At 37.2% G+C, this 27282-nt stretch overlaps 2 protein-coding genes across 2 annotated transcripts; both read right to left on the bottom strand.

Moving 5' to 3' along the window:
• Positions 1–23: 23 nt before the first annotated feature.
• cpsf1 (cleavage and polyadenylation specific factor 1) lies at positions 24–15366 on the bottom strand. Its single transcript, XM_020932474.2, has 38 exons — positions 15217–15366; positions 14476–14641; positions 14374–14401; positions 14163–14296; positions 14010–14090; positions 13788–13939; positions 13225–13371; positions 13010–13149; positions 12802–12912; positions 12619–12712; positions 12150–12237; positions 11934–12077; positions 11808–11859; positions 11664–11737; positions 11512–11586; positions 10707–10787; positions 10067–10153; positions 9790–9984; positions 9260–9401; positions 9000–9178; positions 8461–8603; positions 8185–8365; positions 7335–7541; positions 7171–7260; positions 6947–7093; positions 6675–6827; positions 6100–6216; positions 5797–5887; positions 5188–5272; positions 4295–4436; positions 3502–3654; positions 3235–3411; positions 2182–2248; positions 2051–2098; positions 1814–1969; positions 964–1093; positions 742–880; positions 24–230 (listed from the first exon to the last, which is right to left on the bottom strand). The coding sequence occupies exons 2-38, from the start codon at positions 14617–14619 to the stop codon at positions 183–185; spliced, it is 4422 nt and encodes a 1473-aa protein (XP_020788133.1). The 5' UTR covers positions 14620–14641; positions 15217–15366; the 3' UTR covers positions 24–182.
• A 662-nt stretch (positions 15367–16028) lies between these two features.
• Positions 16029–27282, bottom strand: parp10 (poly(ADP-ribose) polymerase family member 10). The gene is made up of 11 exons (XM_020932568.2): positions 27199–27282; positions 25739–25911; positions 24348–24590; positions 23762–23992; positions 22099–23123; positions 21054–21266; positions 20212–20326; positions 19188–20132; positions 18198–18331; positions 17945–18119; positions 16029–17222 (listed from the first exon to the last, which is right to left on the bottom strand). The coding sequence occupies exons 2-11, from the start codon at positions 25908–25910 to the stop codon at positions 16918–16920; spliced, it is 3558 nt and encodes a 1185-aa protein (XP_020788227.1). The 5' UTR covers position 25911; positions 27199–27282; the 3' UTR covers positions 16029–16917.

The raw sequence follows: 27282 nt of genomic DNA, 5'->3' as shown, positions 1-27282 counted from the left end.
TATTGAATGAGCACAACCACAGCTTGGAGTCATTTCTTTTACTGATGTTTTATACAAAATACAGAAACATGTTGTTCCTCTTTTAGTCTAAACATGTAAGAAACTAAGATTCACAAAATGCCATAACAAAAGTCTGTAATATAAAAGAGCCTCCAGTGGAAGAAGCCACAGGAATGTGATGCTCAGAAATGAGCAGTAACTCTGTCAATGTCCAGAAGGTCGTCCAAAATCTAGAAAAAAAACAAGGCACATTTTAGAGCTAATCTGACAAAGTATCTATCTAGTACAGTCCTCAGCACTGACTATGGACTGGTGTATTCCTGCAGCACCAACAAATTTAAACCTGCACCTTGTAGAGCTGCCAGTGCTTTGAGTGGTGCCTTTCATGATGTGTTTGTGGCAATTGAGCTTTGATCATGTATGAATGTTTGTATGTGGACGTGGGCAGATTATCAAAAAATAAATAATATTATGAATGTTGTTTTCAACATACAAAAATAACCATGCAGGGTTTGTGTTATACAACATGTGTGAATGAAACAAAACACATCTCAGGGTATGAATTTGATGGGGAAACAACATAGCATAGACCAGAAAATACCCTAATACAGGCTTTTTAAGCTCAATGGTACAGTCCAGACAAAAAAAAAAAAAGTCAATAAATGTATAAATAATTTGGCAGCTATCTCTCAGACTATATAAAAAGGTGCATCGATCTTTTATCATAAGCAGTTTACTCACTAGGTCCTGAGTGGTACCGATCTTCTTGGCCAGCTCACTTCGCTCCATGGTACTGAGGTACAGGTACTTGGCCAGCAGTTCTCCATCCAGAATGTTGCGTGCAGAGTTTTGTAGCCCTCGTCGGTCAAAGTGCATCATTCTAAACCACAAAAAGATTATGAATGACTTCTATGAGTTTAACTTGACCTTTCAGCTGAACAAGTGTACGGCCTGAGCTCTGACCTGAAGGCTTTGGGGTTGAGGCCGGCGTGGTGGGGCAGCATGGTGTTGAGAGCATTCTGCAACATGAGTAATCTACGGTACGTCTTCTCCTGCATGGGCAGCAGCAAACCCACGCCTCCATCTAGTGTGGCTGTGGGACCAAACAGCAATAATAAAGAAATCAAGACCCATTACCATTTTTCTGTTTCTTGGTGTAAACAAAATCCCGTTGTTTTATGATAAATGATTAAAGGTGCAGTATGGTTGTGTACATGGTGATATGCTTAAATTAAATAAAAACTTTGGGTTGTGATATTAATCAAATTTGGATCAAAACAAAATTTTAATGTTTTATATCATCAATTAAAAGTATGGGACTTTTTAATCTACGTCCCGTCTTCTGTCAATATAAGTGTGTGTTTTTTATATAAGATTTCAGACTAGAATAAATTAATTAATGAGAGAAAAAAGTAATTGAATCAAAAATCAAGTTTGAATAAGAAAACAAATGGTGATTCTTTTTTTTTGGCACACTACCCTTCACTAATAAGAGGGCTGCACGGTGGCAGAGGATATCTGAAAGCGTACTGCACTCCAAGTGTGTATTTTCCCCCTCGCTATTTGGTATAAGTAGCATTTTTTTAATTCAGCTGTTATGGGGATTTGTCTCAAGACTTCTCCACATGTCAGCAAATCTATATGATTAAAAATAAATAAAATGACAGATTGATTAGTTATCAGTGTGGGTCTCCAGAAAGGATGTATCCAACCTTAATTAATCCATAATTGCAGAGATGAAGATGAGCTTTATAAACACATAGATGATAAAACATGATGGAGGTTTGAGAAATTACCTCCAGTTTCCACTCACCAAACCATGTGATATGCTTGTTGTCCCAGGTGAGGGCCTTCCTGCTGGCAGCATCCATAGCTCCTTTACAGGGCATCCTCCAAAATGCATTAATGTGGGCTCCAACATTGAAGTCCGCTCGCCTTATGAGCCGCATCCCTCCGAAGCTCTCCTTAGCTGTATCCACAAGTCAGAGATAAAAATAAGAAATCAAATATTGTAAAGGATGGATGCAGTGGCAGGTAGGGTTCAGCTAACCTTCAGGTAAATACATGTAAACGAAGAGGTTCTTGTCCCGATCTGAAACTAAAAGAAACAGACTTCAATACAGATGTAGAAAAGACATGGAAATGTATCATTCCCAAGAGAGGTCCAAGTAAAATCCTTACCTAAAAATCCAAGCTGGCTGTTGTCCACCATAAATTCAACACCATAAACTTCAAGTGGTTTGGCATCCTGTTACAAAACAAACAATATGTTCAGAGTAGTGGCTGGCACTGCTGCTTGTTGCAAGATTCATTTGACAGAAATAAAATACCCACATAACACAACCCTGATCTCTTCTGATAAACACTTTGTCGTTGCTGAAGTCAGCACTGAACAAATAGTAGCACTGTTTAATGGTGCCAGAGCTAGCACATTCCAGCAAGATTTTAATAGTATAATCCATAGGTAATACAAAAATGTTCTACAAATATACATCTTGACTTAGTTCAGTTACAAATGTATTAAGGTCCCCAATAGCTAAAGGTGCACTGAGTAACATTTCTGATAGAGGGTTCACCACCTGAATGTTCCACAATATGATATTCATACTTATCTTCATATAGTCAAATTGGTTGGTCAAGTTGGTTGACCTTTCACATAGTGAAAGGTGCCAATAAAGTTTCATAGTGTACTTTGTTGGCTATCTGGCTTACACACTGAGCAGTTTTTGAAACTTTTCATTTTTTGAGCTCTGTTTTTAACATTTTCAACCAATTAAGTTTGCTGTTCTCTGGACTGTTGGATTGTGAAAAATGACCTGATTGTTTTTCCCATATCCAAAGCAAACAAGCCATTTCCTGTTGTGTTCATGTGGCAGAGGAAGACACTTTTGGCTCTTCCTCTCTTCATCTGCCCTGACACAGATCTGCCGACCCTACCTGACCTGTCCTCCTATTAAACTGCACTGAGACCTTTGACCGAGATAAAGGCAACTGCAGTGTAAATGTTGCTGCAAAACTGGAACAGTTAGCTGCAACCAACTTTGAATTTCTTCCTTGATCAATAAAGTATCTCTCTCTCAATTTATTTGGTTTTGCCTATGCATTTTAAAATGATCTTCTCCCTCCTTTAAGGTCACTTCACATTGTAGAATTGTAATCCCAGACTATTTAACTATCTGCCTTTAACATACATTTTTGACACATCCTAGATCTTAGAAAGTGTATCCGGCTCACCCTGCTGACAAGCGACAGTGTCTTGCTCTCCTCTTGGTATCTCAGCAGAGAGATGCTCTTCATCAGATCTGCGGCTAAGATGAAGTTCTTGATACTGTGCATTTGATGAATGTAGAGTTGTGTGTCAATGAAGGCCATGCCTGTCAGGTCATTGTCCTTCAGCACCCACAAGAAGATCTGTGAGAATAAAAGAATAATATTGTTATTTTCTCCTTTCTTCATTACCTTTCCTTTATAAAGAGGAAGATAAGAATCTGGGTTGTAGACCTTCTGTCCGATGGCGGAGACCAGGTATCCGTTACAATGACACAGGGCGGTCACTGGTCCCTTTTGCTCCTTCTCGTACAGGATTTTGAATTTGTTTTTGGTGAGGGGCTGACCCGGCTCTGGGACCACCTCGATCACGTCCAGGATCAAAATCTGTAAAAACAATGTCACAGATTTTGAAAAGCATAATACAAGCATAAAATATATACAGACATCTCTTGTTTTTTACATATTGATTCATGTGTGTCTCATGTAGTGGTAATCTACATTTTACACTGAGGTTATCCATACTTGAATCCACACTTAATGGTTGTAGTTTTTCTTGTAAAATATATATGGACGTTTTGAAAATTAGTACTTTCTGGGTATTCTAATCTAGTAAACAGAGATTTTTTAATGTAAAATTATGATCCCACAAAACTATTCACTTAATTTCCATGCAATGGAATTTAGACCGTTAGACTACAAAGATTGCTTCCTTACACTATACAATTTGACCTGTTACAAAAAAATTTAATATTACCAGGCTATAAAATACATGACTTTCAAGGGCTTGATTCTCACACCATCGGAAATGTAATGCCCTAAAAACCTTGATGATATCTTATGACTTATCTTTTGACTAATTTATATCAACATTAAAGACTAAATACAGTTTAAATCTTCAGTATGGAGATTGTGAAATTAAATAAACCCAACATTGAAAGATATTGGAAAGATCAAGTTAAGTATAGATTTGGTGAACCTTTTTGCTCCAAGTCTATTTGTAGTCTAGTGTTGTTCTTGCACTCACCCGCCCCCTACAGGTGACCTCTTCTCCCTGCATCAGACAGGTCCCGGCTGCAACGTAACCCTTGAGCCCCGAGACTGTCTCCTGACTCCTCAATGCCACTGTCTTCATGCACGTCACATGCTCCCACTCCTCCAGGTCGATCCTTACAGCGAAATAACAACAGTGAGATGTGCACTATAAGGTTAATTAAGGTGAACTTAGCAATGCAGCAATAGGAGAATAAATTAGATAGCGTTTGAGATGAATGGCTGATCCAGGGTAAAAATGACCTAAAGCAGCCGTTTGAGACTCGGCTAATTGCCCAGAACATTTCAATTAAACCAGTGCTGCCTTTAAACTACTCTGGAGGACAGTTACCCATTAGGAGTAAATGAGGAAGCAAGACTGCTACAAGCCAACTGTGGGAGATGAAGTGCTCTAAACACTGGAGCTTGCAAAATGATGCACCACGAAATGTTTTTAAAAACATGTAACAAATAAACTATATTGTATTTGAAACAAAATGGGTCTACGTGTCTAGGTAGGGCTGTGTTGAAATCAGAATTGATACCGGGATTCAGACATCTCTAAGCTTCGATTATATACTCAGGGGGTTTCAATCGAGAGGTCAGCAGCTAATCTTGTTTCAGTTAAGTGTTAGGACTTAGAAGGAAAAAATATGACTTTGATTTTAAATAATATTGAAATTCATTGCTCAATATGATCCCTTCACCAGATTTTGTTAACAAGTTTGACACAGCCATTTTTGTTGCACGTTTCATTACTACAGCAACAAAACGACATCTATTATATAAATCTCAGTGCTTTATCATTTCAGGTTGTAGACTGCTTATGATGAAATTATAATTAAAGGTTAGAATGAGTCAGACTAACAACTGTTTTGGAGCCAGTACCTCGTGTTGGGAATGGTCTCCCAGCTGACCGGGGAGATGAGCTGGATGGAAAACTTCTCCTGCAGAGGGTTGATGTAACGCTCATCTGAAGCAAAAAGACCATTAGAGCAGAGCAGAGGTAGCAGAGTGGTCCAAAATTGAATTCAAAATAATATTACATAAGTAGAAGTACAATGCAGTGGTACAAGAAATTAGAATAAAATAATTTAAGAATAATTGTGTGGAAGTAACATCTGATCTATCATTTGAAGTTAATGTATCTGGAAGGACAAAATATTCAATGCATAAAAACTGTAATTTTCAAAAGACAGACCACAAAAGCAAGAAGGTTTAAATCATATCTGAAGGATCGATAAGACACACAAATGTTAAAATAATTTAGCTTTAATATAAAACACTTGCCACTTGTAGACTCAAGAGTACATTTACACTGTAAAATATATTACTCAAGTTGGAGTAAACATACAATTTAATACAAATTTTTAAAAGTTAACTAAATGAATACATGAGTCCAATTAAATTTTCAGCTGAGTAAATAAACTTTTTTTTTTTTTTTACAATTTCTGAAGTTAGTTTTGCTATACTTGAGTTTCTATATTTCTGACTGACCTCTATTTATTGTCTCGAACTCCTTCTCCTCTCCGGTCATTCTTGGGATGCGGGTGCACAGCTCCTTCACACTGGTGCACACTGCATAGACCTGAGCACGGGGCAGAAAATCACTGTAAAAACTCCACTTCAAAGAATAATCCCTTCAAAGTCACCGTTATTGATTCTTTTCACTCACACAGAACGAGAACTTTAGGGGCCAAGGGGCTTCCAGGCACTACATCAATTGACTTTTTAACGTGGTATTAGGCAAGTCAAGGCTTGTGTGTGTGTAGGAGGGTTAGTGTTGTATTGGAAACTTGCCTTAGATTCGACGTGGTAGGACACATAGTGGACGGTGCATCTCAGGGGGATTTTCCTCACTGGCCATGGGGCATCGTAAGACAAATATGTGGGCAAAACACTGATCCTCAGCTCTCCCTGAAAAACAAGAACAAAAAGGTCACACAAGCCACAAGACATAGTATGAGAATAGGATATAAATATTGTAACAGGGAAACATATTTGTTATCTTTGTTCCCTTTTCATTTATCCTACTCAACACAGAAATGCCTCACGCTCTTGCTGTGAGGCTTGAGGTGCTAACCACAGTGTCCCTGATTGTATTTTCCAGTTTGATAGTTGCAATTAGCATGTAATTACTATACTTACTATTTACTAAATGCTTGCTTGTTTCATTCCTATTACCATGCTTTTACTGTGCTGTGAAGTATAGTGCTACCAAATTATCACAAGATTATAAATATTCCAGTGGTGTTATCAACTGTACAAAATACTACAATGTACTGTATGTATTTTCTTTACCATTAAAGTCAGTACTACAACATATAACATAAAAATTATATAGTGGTCATTGCTTATTGAGCTGAAAGAGATACCTGTTTGTTGAAATACAGAAACCCTTTGGGGCAGTTTATGTTGTGAAATGGAGAGAAGGACTCTATAGCGCCATCTATAGTCATGGGATGTAACCTCAAGGCTCCACGCGAGGTCACCAGCATCCAGTGAGGAGAAGGACCACAGATGAAGACCTACAAAAGAAAAAGGGAACTTCCATATTACAGAAGTCAGGACTTTTTAAACAATGTATTTTACGTAGCACTGGTTTAGAGCCCTATGATTACCAAAAAAAAAAAAAAGTCATACTTACTCCTGAGTATCCTGAGATGTCCTCAAAATATCTGAAACGACTGATTCGACTTTTGGGAGCGGAGCCGTCCTCTAGTACACCCAGCTCTGCCTTTTTGTCTCTTCTTAGCTTTGATTTCTTCTCTCTGAAATTGATGTTATGGGGCACCTGTGTGGAGGGATAAATCGTCTTATTCAAGATGATCGAACCCGGGTAATCTGAGCTGCATGAGGTTGAAATCTCACCTTTTTGAAGCGCACTTTGAGGTTGTTCTGTGGCTGCTGCTGGTCGTATGGGAAGGCTTCATAGATCAGAAGCTCCTGCTCAACATGAACCTTGATAAAAGCAAAAGTGATCAAATTAGATCAAAGGCATCAGCTAGTATATCTTTCGATTGACCAAATCTAACCAGCAGGTATGGCCGTGTGCGGCTGTATCCAAGAGAAACTAGAGAGACTTCTTTAACTAATGGGATGTCTCCTTGGCGGGTCACTTCCTCTTTCTTGGCCTCTCCCTGAGCGGCAGATTGTCCAGAGGAACTGTCGACCAGAACTCTTTGTCCCACGGGGAAGTTTTTCACCAGAAACACCAAACGCCAATCTGGAAGCTGATACATCTACACAAAAAACAGCTTTTTATTTCTGTATGTCAGGGTTAATCAATTTTATAATTGGGAGTCATGTCTAAAAATAGTTTTCCCACCACAACTATGAAATTTTTTAACCAACAATTTGTGAGGTTACATTTGTGTAAATAAAATACATCAATAATAAATAAATTATCTAAAAAGTACAAAATAACTTTTTAGATCATGTGGAAAAAAGGAGGATTGCCATGAACTGATTGATCATCACAGGATATTAGGTTATTATATTAAAGCTATAGTCCTTTAATATAGCAGAAATAAGAAGTTACTTGAGTTGTGAGTGAGTTGTCTTAAACATTTACAGTTAGTAACTATGCTTTAAATAAATACATTGTACAAATACAAATACAAGGATTTTTATGTTTTTTTTTTCATGAACACCAGTGCAGTTGTAGTTTTGCGAGTACAGTTTGTGTCAGATGAGATACGCAATCGTTCTGAGAGCCCCCTCTTTAGACGGGACATGTCTTAAGTCAACCAAGACAGCTCTAATAGATAATGTGTTTTATCTTTTGTTAAAGGATCAATCATCTTTCAATGTTCCTTCTTACAATAAAACACTACAAGCTTACTTTCATTCTCTGCATATGTGCATCCATGTGTAACTTCCTACCTCCATAACTCCATTTTCTCTGATGATCATGCACCAGTGGGTGGGTTCCACTTTGGTTGAGCTCTCCTCAGAGCCAGAAGCCCCAGGACCCCCTGAGGCTCGGCCAGAGTCCTCTTTCACAGGTGTGGTGGTCGTACTTGTGTCTCCATACAGCATTTCCTCCTCATCATCCACTGTGTTACTGCAAGTCACATTTACCATGGTAATAGGTGCAAAGCTATTTAAAAATATATACTTTTTTAAACATTTTTGTGTACGTTTGGTAGGCATTTGTACCTCATGTCGTGGATGAAGGTTTCAGTTTCAGATTGGCCCCTGATCATAACGATGTCCTCTTTGACAGAGCAGCTCACTTTAGTCTCAGTGGTAAACATGCCACTCACATCTCGATATGCACAAAGAGCTATCACACGAGGTTGCTGTAATTAATTAGATTAGAATAGATTACAATATATTTTGTTTTCAGACTTTCCTGGATAGCTTTAGAATGATCTTCAGCTGTATCAGAACAAGTATAAGACCATATAGACTAGTATTCGCCCCTGGAGGATTGAGGAATTACATAGATATAACACCACATGGTAATATAAAAGAATGATGAAACATTTATGATTAAATGTTGACAGTGACATTCTATTACCTAAAGACAGGGTGTTTTTTATTATGATCATGGTATCGGAATTTGTATTACTTATTTAAATCAAGTTTGAAATTTTAGTATTGTGACAGCACTTAAACTATTCAGAAATTACAAAGTTGTGGACGTTACCAATAATGATTTCAGACTGTGTGCTTTGTACAATGTATTTTCTTACAGTTTGGATGGGGGGCTTCTGTAGAGACAAGCGGTGAGTTTTGCCCATGTACGAGTCTGTCCTGAGCACAAACATGGTGACCACTCCTTCTGCAGTCATAATCACCACATAGGGATCCGCCACAGAGCAGTGCACTATGGGAGAGCCCAAGTCCACAGGGACAAAGTGTAGCTGGGACACTGAAAACAAATAGACAAAGATTCGATTTTCATCTTAAACAAAAGTTTAAATAAATACTGTATTTGAAAAATTAAGTTTACCTCCTTCCAGCAGCCTGATGCCCATGGGTGAAACTTGAATGATGTATTTATTTTCACCAATGTTCCCAGCAAAAACAGTAGGTCCCTGAGTGGCAAAACCGCTGGTGTCCAACTCCATAATCTCCTGGCCAGTTTGTAGAATCTAGATGAACAATTTCAATAACTTTCAACACTATGTTCAAAGTCAGGAGGAATACAAATGGCACATCCTTTGCATAAAGAATAGAATGCATTTCAGAATACGCATTTTTTACAGAGCTCCACAGTCAAGAAAAAAAAAACTTTGACACTGCAATATGTCATTCCTGTTTCCATTTCTTACGCACTTTGGTCGTGTTTTATAGGTTTTGTGCAAAGCCAGGCAAATACATTCAGGCTTAACTGAACATCAGCAGTGACAAGTTGGAATATATTGCATGGTTGTACTGAATACTAAGATATATTGTACAAAGATTGCTGCAAGACGTTTTGGATGAAGCACTGATTCAAATTCAAATCCAATACTGAAGACAAATGCGTCTATAGTATACCATAGTGGAATCCTCTCGGCTGAGGATGAGAAAGCCGTGCTTCTTTAAATCGTCCTCTAGGGGGGGCTCAGACTTCTCCTCGCTCTCTTTCTTCTCCTCTTTGTCCTTCTCTTCTTTCTCCTTCTTTTCTCCCTCCTCTGTCTCCTCGCCAGTCTCAGCCTCTATACTTTCCTCTGAATCATCAGGCTTTGTAGTCTGTAAACAAACCCAAGAAAAGGCTTAGAAATCCCAAACAAAAATAAGATATATATAAGCTTCCCTTGTTTATATTGCATACTTTTTTCTCTTCACTTGCAATGACGGTCCACATGTCATGGCAGCCTGGCAGCTCAAAAGTGGTGACTACTTGTGGACGTATACTTCTCTGAGAAAGTAAAAGTAAAGTGCATATAAGAGATAGTTACAGCAGTACATAGGCCTGTCACAATAACACATTTTGAAATAAGATATATTGTAGGCGCAAAGTATGGACAAAAAACAATAATAAAAGAAATTTGTCATTGACATCCCCCAAAAATTATTCTAAATGTATAATATAGTTAAAAAACACAAACTACAATAAATAAAGAATTAAATACTGCATTTATCTATAATGAGTCACAAAAGTGAAGTATTCAACAATTCAATATTTTGGTAATACAGATTAACAAAAAGTAAAGAAACTAACAACTAACATATATTAAATAATGAGTCCATACAGTCATTATTGTGCAACTAGAATATACAGATACAGTGCATTCCCCACTCCTGTGTCTGAGTTGTTTACAGGCTACTCCGTGGGCCTCTGAGGCAGCCCTGGTAGACCCAGACTGTTCTCTGTAGCAACTGTCACTTCACCTCGTGGCAGACGGCCCTCACGACCACAGGTTTTAGGACAGTGCATTCGGGTTTGCATAGGAGTAATAGAAAAAGCATACCTGGAGAACGGACAATGCACCATTTTTACCATATCCAGAGCAGACGACAACTTCCAGATCAGGCTCGGGGTTGCTTTGAAACTTTGGGAAAAAGTAGACAAAAGCTTTTACATCTAATTGTATTGTTCAACTTAAAGCCATAGTATGTAACTTTTTACCCAACAATAGACTAAATGAAAGCATTCCTTTTTCTTTATAGATGTTTTTATTGCACCGAAAAACTAGAAAAATATGCCTCCTTACTCTTGAGTGAGCTTTCATGTCAAAACAGACTCCTCTTTTTGTTTGCCTTTTTCTGTTTGTTTCAATTGAAATTATTCCGTTGGTTAAAATCTTCCATAATATGGCATAAAACGTATCTATCTCCATGGAGAACGTTACAAAGTATGGTTTCAATGTTCTATTTCCAAGTAATCAAGCAGTTGACCTTCCACCTCCAGAAAGTTAGATGCTATCACTTTAAGGACCTCATTAGGAGAGAAAGCACTGTAGAATCTGTAGTTAAAGGCTTCAAAAGTTTGCTAGCAATGAGGCAATCTGCAATTGTAAACATATTTTCAGTCCATTCTTTTTTTAATTTAGATTTTGCTAATGTGCCTGACACTACCTTTTAGGCCAGGTTCCCTCTGTCATAAGCGGTTCCAAATTGTAAGCAGTAAACTCTTTCTAGATGGTATATTCATTTTAAGGATGAGAAACATAAGGTTTTCACTGTTCATAATAGAAAAGACTGATAAAAGGAAGGACATGCACCACTTATGAGTTAAGTATAAATATGGAATAACAAACTACAGTGCTAAAGTACCTCTTCAGACAAAAAGGCAGGTTCTCCCATGGAAGCATTACCACACGGTCCAATGTTTAGTATACTGTCACACACCTGTCAAAACATAACATAAAAAATATTCTCATACACTTTGACCGCATTAAAAAACTATTAAACTATCATGATGTTACCTCAAAGGAGTAGGTGGCCAATTGAGTTCCTGACTGAGCTTCACTTCCATATACTTCTATTTCGTCTACTTCATCTAATTAAACCACAAAATATACATACTTATTTTTTTAGGCATTTCAAAATATCACAAAACACAACCTTACCAGTCCAGTTCGCAGAAGACTCAACACGCTTCTTTTTACTTGGCGGTTCCTCCTAAAAATAAGGGAAACCGACATTACTAATCTTGCATTTAGTACTTAGTAGTTAGGGCCATATTTATACAGTACTTGTTTATCTTTTTCCTTGTCTTCATCTTGTGCCTCTTTTGCTTCTTCTAACCTAGTTTCTTGCAGTTTCTCTGTGTATTTTAAAAGCAGTGAGTTCCCAAGCCGAGACCCCAGGAAGAGATAGCCAGGCTCCATAGTCACCATCTTATGAAGCAAAATAACAAATAATTACATCTGATAAAAAAAGGTAACATGCTTTTTGATAGAGGAGCTTACACATGTTGTCAAGACACTGGCAGCAGCTTTGTCAAAATGAAACGCCCGCACACTCCTCATGCCATCTGTTATTAGGGTTAACACGTAGCTGCAAGAGAAGAAATATATAATTAATGAGGAATATCTGGAATAGGGCTGTGAAAATTATCAAATGTTTATCAAGATTGAAATTCAGTCATCTCTAATTGCAAGATTGGGACATTTGAATCAACAAGTCTACAGCCAATCCTCTTGCCGATAAATGCATGACATTTGGAGTAGAGTTCAGACTTTGGAGGAATAAATTAGAATTGTTTGTTGTTGTTATTTTAAATGGCAATTTAAACAAAATGTATACATAAAATTAATATTGACCATTTTTATTGTTAAGACAAGATACAACTGGATTAAATATTGTGGTTGATAAGTATGAGATTTTTTGGTCATATTATCCAGCCCTAATCTGAATTCTGAAAATATGCATGCTTACATTTCTCCTCCTTTTAAAGAGATCACCATTTTGTCATTAGCGATAAAGTCAGCCTGGGAGCAGTCCAATGTTATTTTCACCTCTTCTTGAATGCCTGATAGACACACAAAACTACATTATTATAAAAAAAAAAAAAGTGCTACAAAAATAAAACTAGCATGTATTTAAGATGATCACACTTACGCAGAGGGAAGGCGGTGGTGCCATTTGTCTGTGAGTTCAGAGAAACACCATATGGAGGAACACTCTGATTTAAGTACAGCAAGGAATTGACAGCAAAGACCACCACACCACCTAGAACATAAAGCATATTGGTTATACTGTCTAAACCGTTCTATGCTTTTGGCTGAGCAACTATAAATTAATATCTAAAATGCATATAAGATCTCACCAATAGGTTTAGGAACAGCCATGACCTGTGTGCAGTCAAAAGGCAAATTACTTAAAGACCAGATGACGGGATGGACCTTCTGCATTATGTTGAGGGAGATGGCAACAATGCTGCATGTGTCCTGCCTCACTGCCACACGCCTGAGAAAATAATTATTAAAACATTACCATGCATTTCATTTGTATATTTTCTAACTAGAGACAAAAATAACTGACCCTGGCCATGTTTGATTGGGTTCAAACAGAATGAGTAATGTGGGTTCATAATATCCATGGAGAAATTTCATGTCGATGATGTTCAACAGCTTTTCATCCAGCTCGCGTACGTCAATGATGTAACTGGGAAGAAAACTGGATTTGGGGCTGCACACAAGAAAACAACAGACACATTTAGTTAAGAACATAATATTAAGATTGGATAGATTCAGCAATTGATTTTGGTACAAAAAAAATGCACAATAACAAATAAACATGCACACAATAGTTTTTGGCACTACTGTGAAAGTCTGTGGAAAAACATGGCTTTTGGCAAAGAGCAAGATTACAGATCCAACTTAACAATAAGTGAAGTAAATGTGATCATACTTGCAGATTTATTACAATGTATTTTTTATATAAGATATCCAAAAGGACAATATTTATGAAAATAGGCCCTCATCATTTTCACTCAATACATTATGACAAAATTGTACCTGCTTCATCTCCATTTAATGTTATAGGTCTACAGAAAGTTGTGATGTCATTTGAAACCACTTAATATAATGTAACTGCAAACATACCCTTCCCCAACTCCGCTCTCCTGCTCATCAGCAAGCGTGTCTTTTCTGAAAGGTAACACCACAAGTCTTGTGCCATATATTAAAGATACAGCACAGCGGTTCTCTGGGTCTACCCGGACAATGGGTATGTGCACATTTTGGACAAAACCATCCTGAAAAGAAATACATTAGTATTATTTGAGACATGTTTTTTTTTTCCAATTCTCTTCAAAATGGACTTACCCTAAGCTCTGGTTCTTCGAAGTAATGAAGAGATAATGTTTTTAGGTCATGTGTCCCAGGATCGTACTCCACAACTGACAACTGACAATCAACACAGTATAGTAAGAAATAAAAAGCAACAATCTGCATCCATTTTATTAGTTAAATAAATACCTTAGCATCTTTAAAGCTTAACAAAAGTGCATCTCTGGTTGATCCAACTAGTTGCACACTTTCCATTGACATTATATTACCAAAAAGAGAGAAGGAGGCCACTTGCTCCAGCTTCTCTTTGCGAGGTTTGCTATCTGTAATCAAGAAAAAAAAAATACAATTCAAAACTGTGAATCAATTGGCAAATAAGCAAACACATTAGTGCACATACCTGAAGGTTTGTCTGATCTTGATGAACTCTGAAGGAACAAACCATAATATGAAACACAAATCTACGATATATTCATGCAAGCTATGTAGAAAGCAAAGTTACCTCGACATCATGGATAATTCTGTAGACAAAGAGCTGGGATGTTCCTCCAACGACCAGGTTCTTTTCCGTACTGGAGATGAAGTTGCAGTAGACAGAGAACTCCACTGCAGTGGGGGTGTGGGCTTGTCTGTACACAGCATACATGTTGTAGGAATCTCCTCAGAACCTGGTAAAAGAAATTGGATTGAATTAACTATAGATTTTATAAGATGTTGTAGGCAATGAACTGCAAAACACTAATTCAAAGTGGCAGACGGGTGCAAGGATAAAGTTATAGCCGCTGCGGCATGGGGGGCAAGTACATTGGACATAATTATACTGGAAGCATGTTTTTGCAATCAACGTTTTACATTAAATGTAAACAATATATGGAATCAATCAACACATTCACCAAATACATATGATTAATTCAAAAGATGTGTGTGAAATAGGCACAGATCACATCAGACATAGTGGTAGCTACAATCTGAAAACAATACATGTATTTCCCTGCAGCAGATATATCAACAGTACCAAAGAAACCTTTAAAAGCACACATCAGGGGATTTCCCATATGTAAAAGTAATTTCTTTTTGCCATTGCAGTGTCTGAAAATGGCACAAATAAAAGCACAACGCTGAAACTATTATATTTATTTAGCTGAAGTGTCTGGCTATCCTCCTCACGTTTGGCATGGCACGGCATCTGCATAGGACGTGTCTATATTTTTATTTAAATGTTCAATGAAACCTATCCACATACCTATGTCAAACACGAAAACAACCTCGGAGCTTTATTGACAAGTCTTATGTTGAGTTTTTAGACTGCATATTTCATTGGTTTGAAATGTTGCTAACTGCTGGAGCTAGCTGTTAGCTTTAGCTGCGGTGCCTCGGCTTCTTCTTGGTTTGTTTTGGCGCATACGCTCAATGGTGGATTACTGCCCCCTATCGTAAATTAAAGGACCTGCATGAGCTACTCTGATCTATGTTATTATATTGTAAATGTTTCCCCATCAAAAACATACACGGAGGATGTTTTGTTTCATTCACTCATATTTAGCACACAAACTTTATATTTCAGAGTTCTTCTCTGAAAATGAAAACACACCTTGTGATGCCATCTGGTATACATGGAGTGCTCCACTGTGTTTTAAAATACCTTACACTTTCACTTGAATCATTTGAATAATTTTAGTTCAGGAATTGCGTATCATTACTAAACTAAAGGTAAAAGGTTGTCATTAATTTGAAAACTACTGCTCTATGACATCACAAGGTTGAACAGGGCATTCTGAGCTTTGGAAAAGTAGACAAATAATAAAAAGAGTTGCTCAAACATGTTTGAATGTTGTTGAAGAACTCTGAATATGTTTGATGAGGTTACGACATTATAACATGGCTTAAAGCTCACAAGAGTAAATTTTGCATAATATAGGATGGTTCTCTGATTAGTATTGTGATTATACATTACCATTTTGTTATAAAAATAAGATGAAGCCTCTATTTAGAGAGCCATATTTTGTCACATTAGTTTCACTGTTTGTGTTTTGTTGAAAAAAGCTTTACAAACAATTTGCTTTACAATTTGTTTATTTTTGTTGTTGTATGGAAAGTGATTTTACCAATCTTTTTCATATACAGTTCTTAATTTGAAAGCTACATAATCAAATTCTATACACAAAACATGTCAAGGGAAACAGCAACACAAAAATTAGTCAATAAAAATCTTTTTCCAAGGGCTCGGTCTTTGGTAAACATTTACAGGTAAGGCTAAATAATCCCTTGACAACAATTTCTACACACCTTTAAATCCAGCTGTTCTGTTCATTAAAGTCCATATGACAGGTTTTTATGACATTCAAATTACTCAAATTGGTTGGATAAATATAAATGTGAATATAAATCATAGTTTTACACTGATCAAGAAATAATTTGTGAAGAGTTGAAAAATGTTGAAAATTCCAGAAGATTTCATCCACAAGTTATGCACAGTTTTCACTCAAGAAACTTTTTTTTGATACTAGATAAACAATGATTTAAACAAGATAAAGGTATTCTTATATTTATATTTGTTAAATAATTACACATTAGAGGAGTTTTGGCCCAGTGCACTACATGGTTGATAAGTAACTGTTATGGAATTCCCTAGTGTGAGGTCATGACTTCCAACCAGGAAGTACAATTTTAAACCTAAAAAACAATTGGCAATTTTTTATAGATTTTTGTAAAATCTTAACTGTGTTTTCATAAAATTAGTAGTTCAACCTGTCATACGCACTTTAAGACTTGACTTTAAAATAAAAAGTAAATACATTCATTTCCTAATCAAGTAGATTTAAAAAAAAAAAAGAACAGAATATTATACAACTCAAATAATAATGCAAGAACAATAGAATTAGATAAAATCAGTGTTTGTGTTAAAACCAAAGTCAAGTTAGAATTTGAAGGGAGCTGTTTTCTACTACAAATTTCCATAGATGCGCTGACATGTGATGAGATATTCAGGAAAGGCTTGTGTATCGTTGAATATGACAAACATGCTCGGCCTAGTGATGTCGTCAGTTACACTGTCGTATCTCAAAGGTATGTCCCCTGTCTCTTTTAAAGGGGCTGTCTTCATAGAGTGATCCCCTTTGGTGTAGTCTCCAGTCAAGACTTTTGCCACAAATATAAACTTGTGTCCGTCTACATTTGGAGGAGAATACTGATCTGATATGGACAAAGATGAGTTCACAGCGAAGTACACTCCTTGGCCAAAGACAGTAGCTGTGGAGAGAAGACAATTGGACCAGTTTAATAAGACTGACAAGTAAAAGTACAGATACATGGAAAGAATTGTACTGAATCAAAAGTACAAATACCAATGCCAAATTTTACTGAAGTAAGAGAACCAAGTACACATGAAAAATACTACTCAAAGTACTGCTTTTTTTATGCAAATTTAACATAACATTTTAGATCAGTCTTTCATACAAAAATGAAATATCATTATGATCAGTTTAAACTGCTATCTGCATATTCTCTGAGCTCAGAGCAGGGGGTGCAGAGCTGTTATATGGAATTTGTGATGTACTCAGTAACTAAGTTTAATAATCTAATCAAAAAAGTATAGTTACAACTAAAAAAACTATTAATTTATAGTAAGGAGTGGATTTGTTGGTTTTACATATCAAAAATACAAAAAGTAGTAAAAAAAAATTGAAATTCTGTCATTTAAAAAGTCCAAATTGCTCAAAAGGAACTAGAAAAGGATCTGATCATAATTGCTATTTTATTTAATCTCTTACCAATGTTGTTTACAATCATAAATACATTTGTTTTAGTTATCTAAACTAACTGGCTAAATAAAAACTAAAAATGTTATAAATTTCTCACAATTTTGTTTTAAAAGGACAAATTTCCCTGAGGCAACAACAAAGCCTATTACAAATCACCTTTAAGCCTGCCTTGGTGTAAACAAATCTGGTGTAATTTATTGGAAAACAAACCATTCTTTCCACAGAAGCTTCTGTTGAATCCATGGACACAAATCTCTTTAACGCTGCTCTCGCTGGTGCCATGGTAAAGAGTGCGTTCCACTTGAGGATATACAGCAGACTGCTTCACACTGGTCTTTTTCAACTGGTACTGGCTGTAGAGCAGTTTGTTCATCAGTTTGTCCACCTGCCAAGCAAACACATCTTTATTATATTTATTATACTGTAGGCAGTTTTCATAGTGATTTTTTAACTGATAACTGACCTTGACAATTCGAATCTTGCTGTGGAATTGTTGAATTGTCTCATAGAAATTCTTCACCACCATTTGAAATTCATCTGATTCTTCGTCGACTCTGGTTGCCTCGGGCAGGTTTGACAGCAGAGAGTAATCCTCTTCTGTTAACAAAAGATTTCATTATTTATAAATGCACGACAGCCTCTTTGCCTCTGCGTGATATTGGTGGGAAATTCTCTCTCCAATATCCATTCTACGTCAGGCTTTCTCGTCTCTTTACTTCACACGAGGCACAGCAAACTGAGGCATTTTATCAAAAGACCAGCTTCTACTGTGACCTTCCTCATAACAATAAAACATGTAACTTTTTACTGTTAGAGATAGTGCTTTTTAGCGACTAACTGACATGAAAACATAAACTCAGTAATTCCACAGATAAAGAAATACAAATATTTTGGTAAGGGTCTAAGAGACAAGAATGAGTCAGGAAATTCAAAATATTTTGAATTGTGCAAGTGCCATGCGTTACAATTGGGTAAAAAATAGAATGCAATTTTCAGGTCACTGGAATACAGCTTTGTAATATTCACATTGTAAAATCCAGCTTAGTACAATATGGATTTTGATAAGGCTAAACATGTATGATCATGAATGAATTTACAATGTACAAATTTCACATTTAAAACTACTAAATGATCAATAATAAAAAGGTACACCATGAATCTTTTCTAGAGAAGGGTATGCTTCCTGCTTGTCTCCAAGGTGATGCTTTACCTGTAAAGCTCCACAGTATGGATTTAAACTCATCTATCTCTTAGACTCAAGTCTACACACCGCAAGTGACATCACCAGGCTAAGTTACAGGGAATAAAAACACCTGTAATTGAATAAATACAGAATATACAAGCTTAATATCATATTGTGGAACATGCTAAAGCAAAGCAATAACATTTCCATGGTAACAAGCAGATGACAGACCGCTGACCAAAAAAGTTACGTATTACACCTTTAAGTTACCTGGTACAAATGTTTCTGCATTGTCGTCTGGAATGACGGGCAGTCTGGAGATCTTCAGCACTGCTCCTGATGCAATGTTATGACTTTCCATCTTCTCAATGTTTATGGTGTGTGGCTGATTATCCAGTAATACGTCCAGTGTTTTTAACTTCATTCTCCATGCATTCTGCAGAAGAACGGTCAGATCAGGTGGATATGGAGTCTTCTGTTGCGTAGTTGGATCATGCTGAACCCACTGCACTGTCCTTAAAATCTCCTTATCTGACTTTGTATCTGACATTTTATCTAAAAGCAGTTTCACATCAGGAATTGCTTCATCTACGTAGGTCTTAAAGCCTGAAACGCTTATTATCGTGCCTACTATATCAATTTTGACTGCATGGTTTCTCCGTATCACATCCAAACACGTTTTGTGGAAACTGGATATGTATTTTAGACACCTGTGCTCTAATTTTTGCTCATCTTGTCTCTGACTAACTTTTTTGTTAAACGCTATGTCTACACGAGTCAAGTCAGACTTGTAGCTTGCAAACACAACTAAGTTAAGAGTATTGGCTGACTCGATGGTGTCTTGTAATGTTCGTATGGATGGCTGTTGTTGTATGTTTTGGGCTTCTTGGCTCATTTGCCTGGATAATTCTAATGCTTTTTGTAATTGCGTATCTTCATCCTCCATAGACCACTGACTGGTCTCCATTGAGTATTGAATAGCGAGAGACAGCTGAGCCTCTTCTTCCAGGTTAGGTGAGAAACCGGATGCTCCTGGCGTTAGAGGATTTTCAGAATGTTCTGCCTGGGGTGTTAAAGTTTCTTGGAGATCTGTGGGTTCCTCTGCCGAGTACAAGTCAACGTCGTCCATGTCTTCAAATGCGTCAGGAACATCTATGGGCTCTGATGGAGTTTCTTCAATCACCGAAACAATCTTTTTAGCTTCGTTGATCAAACCTGCACAAAAGAAAATGTTAGCAATTGTAGAGAATTGCTCAATATACTGTAAATGTTAGAATAAGATGTACTGTATTACTAGTGTTGGCTTCAGTGTGATCAGTCTGCATCGCATCCTGGCTTAAACCATTTGGAGTCTCTCGGAAATGGAAGTTTTTGTCGGACATTATCTTCCATGCACATTCAAGCATGTTCTGAAATGAAATAAAAATGCAATATTGCAATAATAATAATACATTTTATTAATAAGCACTTTTGTAACACTAACAAGGTCACTTTACAAAACATGAAACACAATATAAACTTTAAAACAACTATACAAATGTTAAATAGAGTAAGGTAAATGGCATTACAGTTTGTTTGAAGAAAGAAGAGAGAGAGAAAGAGAAATTGTGAAAACTGACAAAGAGAATCAAAACTAAGAAAAAAGTAATTAAAAAAGCTTTATAACTCCTGAGATTAAATGTTCAAAGCACATATATTTAAGAGTTATGAAACAACTTCTTCATGTGCTTGTTCTTGGATTTCCAAGGAGCAGGACTTTGTGATGAAACACTTAAATAACACCTTGTTTTGACATCTCCAGTTTAATTCAACAATGTAGTCCCTTAAACATTTTTCAAAAAGACAGAACCTCTATTAAGAAATGGCCCAAAACTCAAAAGCATCATAAAACCACAAAGTGTAGAAGATGCTGCCAGTCAGTATCTGTCAGAGGAGTTTTTTCCGTAGCTCCAGCGTGACATTTTCTCGCAATGATAAACAAACTGCTGAAGGCAAGAAGAATTTAGTGAAGCAGAAGCATTGAACCAAACTTATGTCACTTCTCTGTGTACAGCTTCACTTGCCCAAGGCTTCACTGTCGAACATTTCTGAGAATGCACATTAAAAGCTGACAGAAATAAAATAATGCAATAGTACCTGGTTCTGTGGTGGCACCCAGGGAACCATCTCAGGAAAAATGCAGACTTGAAACTTGGTCTCCATATCGTTGAACATTTTCTTGCACTCGTCCGTCTGCCAAAAGCGTGTGACCCCTGGAGCGTTCACGGTGATGGTTTTGGTGCAGATTTCATTCACCAGGCCCTGGAGAAGTTCCTCTGCGATTTGGCATGCAGTGGGGTGGCCATAAATCTATCAACATTTGAAAAGGAGAATTACTAGATTTCAAGTGATTAATTCAGTTCAATGCATTAATTCGTAAGGTAGACCTTTTGAGAAGCTGTGGTTGTGTACAAACCAACAGAGAACAATGTATTAACAATGTAATGTGTCTGTATTACAGTGGACATTTTATAAGGGAATTAGCAAGTCTTTTTTCTGAAATTCATAAATTCAGTTTTTGGAATGATAATTATGTATTACAGCAAGATTAATCACAATTAAAGGTAATATATTACGCAAAATTGACTCTTGTGAGCTTTTAGCCATGTTAGAATGTTGTTACCTCCTCAAAAACATACCTGGAGTTGTTTTGTTTCATTCACACAGGTATGAGTAATCTGGTATTATTAGGCTGTCAAATTCCTCGCTAAGACGTTAACAGCTGTTTTTAGCCTCAATTGAACTGCAATATTCTAGAGTTAGATAACCTTGTTGCCCTTTTTTCCTTTGTTCAGTTGAGATTGCCACAAAAAGTCTCAATTATCTGCTAATGAACCAAGGAGTCAAGTAGCTTCAATGAGGATTAAACAATAGGAGTTGGTTCAATGTTAGGCAATTCCTGAGTTTAAAACCCTGTGGTGCCCTTCCTGTATTACCACTTGATGACATCAGAAGGTGGAACAGTGGAATGTTTTCAGTTTGAGAGCCAACACATGCAAGATTTGTGTGCTAAACATGTCTAAATGAAACCAAACTGCAGGCATAATTTTGATGAGGAAAATAACATTACAACATAGATCAAATGTAGGCTCTTTCATTAAAATAAATCTTGACACTATCGCACCTGTCCAAGTCCACTCACCTTTAACCCACTGATGTCCTCTGTCTCCACTGGGAAAATGGACACCTCCGTCATGTCTGCCAGCAGCTGATGTGAGTGGATCTGGATGTACTTAAGTCTGCCCGGCTCCATCTGAATGAATGTCTCCCTTTCAATCGGCGTGGTGAGAAAAGTTAATATGGCCGCCTGCTTTTCCTGCTCCATCCCTTTTAGAGTCAACACATCCAGATTCCCTCCGCGTTCGGACACTTTCACACATCCCAGAGCCTGACAGAACTCCTGCCACTCCCGACAATACAGCATGCTCTCGTATTGTGGATCCACTTGCATGCTAAAGCTACACAATTGTGATTTTAATATGCTACTGGCTTGCCTTGCAGAACCTGCAGATGTTGATGTCACCACAACATTGCAGTCAGACAGTGTATACAAAGTCAGTGCGCCTGATTGGCTGAGCATTTGTGCAAGCTTGTCTTTTACATCTTCCTGTGCCAAAAATTGCGCTTTCTCCTGCTCTACAGTAAACCTGACTTCTGTTATGTTGCTAAAAAACTCAGTAAGTTTACATTTAACTTGGTCCATTTCAGTTCCTTTAGGACCTGTTAGGGAAAGGCCGTTGTTCGTAATTGTAATTTTGTAATTTGGGTACGATTTTTCAATATCTTGAGCTAGTGTACTTTTCTGAAACAAAGCAAGTTTGGGTAAATCTGTGATAGCAATATTTTCAGTTGTGATTTGGATCTCCTCTGTTTGGGACTCCTCCATGACTTCAACTGTGTCAATGGGAAGATCTGGGATTACGGCGGGAGGCGGCAGGCTGTTAGCATTAGCCAAAACAGGTGTAGTAGTGGGAGTAGTCTGCATTGGAATATCGTCTTGTTCTACAGACACTTGGTTGGTGATAATGGGGCCAATGGGTTGAGGGTCCGGTAATTGTGGTGGAGGTGAAGGTGTGGCTTCATTTGGTTGGAGAAAGTCAAAGTAAGGTTTTACCCCCAGTTCAGTGTTATCCAGTTTGTGAGGTTGACTCAGGACACGGTTAACAGCTGTCAAGAAATACAGACATGTCATTACAAAAGTGATTATTTTTCAATACATTGGACATTTTTTAGAATGTAGTATAAATACATGTAACTAAGAAACTGAGAGTGGGTATATGTTGAATTTGATTATATAATAGTAAACTGTTTATGTTATTAATTCAAATTGTTCAACTAATGTGGGATTAAATATATGATTTCCAATGGATTTTCTATCTATCTATGAAATTAAGTGCAGAGTAGTCATAAAATTAAGTATTATGGCTAGGGTTGTCAAAAGTATCAAAAATCAAGATACTAATGAATGCTAAAACCAGTATTGAGATTAGACACTAAACTGTATTTTTTTTAAAGTGACAAACAGAAGATAGGACCTTTCCTGAAATGTTTGAGGAAGATGTTGAGGTTTACCAGAACTAGTATAAGGCCATACAGTAACAAAAAGAATGTAGTGGGTTTTTTTTTATTTTATTATTATTATCATTGTGGTATCAAAATCTGTATTGTGTGTACAGAGCCTGTTCCTTCATATCAAAATCAAGTTTGAAATTGTAGTATCATGACTACACTAAGGCATTTTCAGACAGCTGTCAAAATACAAATAAGACAATTGGAAAATGTTAACTGTACAGTGGTAAACTTACACTCAAAGCTGACAAAAGTCACTTTGGCTGAGCCCTCTGACAGCATGAGCACTTCCTTCACCCGCTGACCCCCTCCGCGCTGGCTCTCAAAGTACAAAGAGATCAGGTCTGCTGTGGTGCCTGGGTAGATATTCTCCACTAAGACTGAATCTGTCTCTGTCACATGTTCCAGAGTGACCGCTGCTCCACTAAGATGTCTTTTGGAGATTCGTTCACTGAGCTTTTGAAAATCTGTAAAATCAAATGACACAGTCACATTAAAGGGGTATTGTGTAACTTTTCTAGAGGAGGGTGCATCACCTGCTGGTCTCATTGGAGATGTTAATGCTATATGCATTATATATTCAACAGTTTTATTCAATTGCAGGGTTTTCTTTCCACAGACATGACCTGTAACTTGACCTGGTGCTGACCTGGCTTGTCTCCATGGAGTTGTATTTAATTAATGTCATACTCTTGAACATTCCAGACAAAGCAATGATATCTCCATGAAGACAAGCAGGTAGAGAATAGTTACACAGTGCACCTTTAAGTGCCCATATTATCAGTAAACATCATCACTATATCAGATGTAAAAGTAGCAAACCTTGTGCAAGGGGTTGGTTGAGTTGAATGAGGAGAAGTCTTTTGTCAGCTGAGGGGAGCAGGCTGTAGTCTTGCACATTGAGGTTCATTAGGTTTTCCACAAAGAGCTCGATCATCTCAATGCTTGTGCTGGGGTTTATGCCCTTCAATAAAAATCGACATGGGTCTTTCGAGGCGGGCTTCCTCACGCTCAACTCCGCATTATGGACCACATGGTGCTCTCTGGACAGCACCCGAGCCGCAGCTATTACAAACATACAAGAACAGAACTGAAATGAGATGACCGTACAATACAATATCCTACAATATGTTAAAGCAGTATCATTCTACATAACACTGTTAATTATTATTTTACAAGATCCCACTTGGCTTAGTGGTTAGAGCTGCACCGCAAATGCATCTTAGGTTTGAGGGAATCGGAGTTCAATCTTCAACAGAGCAAAACTTCTTTAAACTCCTCTCCCACTAATTTCATGCTCTGCCATTCTATCTAATTAAGCCAAAGGGTTATATTAGGGCTATATTTTATAGTGATTTCATTGAATACACTGAAACCTTTACATATTACTTGAACTGGATGCAGTGGGAAATCATGTAGGGATAGAGGAGGCCAGATAATCAAAACATTGATACTATTGTGAAAGTTAAAATATTAGTCTTATAATGCTTTTCCAGATTCACTTTACAATTTCATGCATTATTAATTTACTCCACACTCTGTGGTGATAAGCTACTATTGTAGCCACAGCTGCTCTGGGACAGATTGATGGACGCGACCACCACCAACATGCACACACTCAGCACATTAATACGAGACAATGTGGGTGAAGTGCCTTGCCTAAGGTTCTATTACAGCACCACTCAGACATGCAGTAGTTATCATGTATGTAGGATAGGGTTATTGAAAACTAGAGCCACACCCTGTCCTACGTCTGGAGCAGGGCCAACCTAGACCAACATGTTGTGGTCGCCCCCTCTTCAGCCACACAAGGCAACACGACTTAGTGTTTATGTTGCAACTGAGCTAGTATCTAAACAAATTATATAATAAAGAGTACCTTTTATCGTTAGAAATAGGCTCTGTGCACAACGATACATGGTTAAAATCAATTAACACAGACTGATCAGATTGTGAACAGAGTTGAGGGTGGATGGCAGCAATTTTATTTGTTGCTTTGTTTGATTAGCTTCTGAGATCTGACGGGATCAGGCTTTGACAAGCGGTTCGATATAGTGCTGTCTGACATAATATATCGTTATCAGGAGTCAGGACATTAATTTTTGTCAATACCACTCCTATATGGGGACCAAAAAAAGACTAAATAGTTCAAATAAAATGCAAAAAGCACACAATTTCAAAGCTAGTAGATGCTTAGTCCACTCCTGCCTTACCTTCTGCCTCCTCAAACACCAAAATGGCAGAGTCTCCTCTCTTGTCCACAGAGACCAGAGGACCTCCTCCAGACCTGCGCTTGTTCTCAAAGTAGAGGGCGAGCAGCTCATCATCCACGCTTTGAGGAAGCCCCAGCACCTCCACCACGCAACCCTGCTGGATCTCTGTCATCCTGGAACATTACACACATTATTCTATTGTAGATTAACAATATTAGGAATCTAAAGATAATCATTGCACATTTCATACCACTGCTCAACATCATGCGTGAGTTTCCCCTATTGATTACTTTGTATTTTTCCATGAAATATTTAAGGGTTTAATTCACAAATGTTTAAAATAATGATTTCTATAAGTAACAAGACACATTAATCTCTTGTATCACAATGCAACAAAAATTAATTTAAAAAATATAAATTTTAGCTGACCTCAACCTATATTAAATATTATTGGCCTATACAATGTTCTGAGGCCATCTGCCAGCAATAACAGGAATAAACTAAGTTAATTCCTCTATTTAAAAAATAAAATAAAATTATAATAAATGTCATGGTTTGCCTTTAATCTGAACTACAATTTACTATATATTATGCAAACAATTACTCTTGTGAGTTTTAAGTCACATTATAATGTTGTTACCTTCTCAAAAACATACCTGAAGTTGTGTTTTGTTTCATTCACACTTATTAGTCTGTCTACATCGCCAAAGCTCAAAATGCTTCCACCTTGTGATGTCATGAAGTGATAGTTTCAAATTAACAGCTACCTTTTTGCCTTTTTCAGTAGAGACAGGATATTCCAGGGCTGAAATTATCCAAATGATCCTAGTGAAGTTGTCGTTTATTTATTTATTTTTTTGTTTAACACACAGTGGAGCACTTCCTGTATTAACAAATGACAGGTGTAACAAAGTAGGCTGAATGCCTCAGCCTAAATATGCGAGATTTGTATGTTAAGCATGTGTGAATTAAACAAAACACAACCCCAGATATGTTTTTGATGAGGAAACAACCATGCATTGCAACCATGGAAGTAAAAACATAAACTAACTGCAACGAAATATATATTTAGAAGTTTACACCGAGCATTATTGATGAGTTTATTAAATGTGTTTACAACATGTTTGTCGGACCGTCAGCGGAGGCCATGCTGAATGTGGGTATATGGTGTTGACAACGTCCTGTCCAATAAGTTTAGTTAGGTAGCTGACGTACTTCTCAATATAAAAAGTAGCTTTGCCACTCCTAAATGCGTATTCAAAGGAATAAATGTATCATATGCTGAACCTTATTAGTGCATATGTCATTACTTAGTACAGAAAGTGAAACCAACTCTCGTGTCATGTTTTATGCTAGCGTTATGTCGGCTTATTTTCTGTTTAAGATGACAGTTTATCAAAATATGCATTGCAAATTAATCTGTTTATGTGTATTATCTATATTTACAGCACATAACTCACCTGTGTTTCTTAAAACCATCTGCCTGGGTTGGTTGGACGAGTTTATCGGGCAAGGGGAACTTCCTTATTGTGCTGCTTGTTGGG

This window comes from Boleophthalmus pectinirostris, unplaced genomic scaffold (genome assembly GCF_026225935.1).
Source record: "Boleophthalmus pectinirostris isolate CB_2022bp ecotype Guang Dong unplaced genomic scaffold, ASM2622593v1 HiC_scaffold_21, whole genome shotgun sequence".
NCBI classification, from domain to species: Eukaryota; Metazoa; Chordata; class Actinopteri; order Gobiiformes; family Gobiidae; genus Boleophthalmus; species Boleophthalmus pectinirostris.
This window is presented reverse-complemented; position numbering and strand designations above follow the sequence as displayed.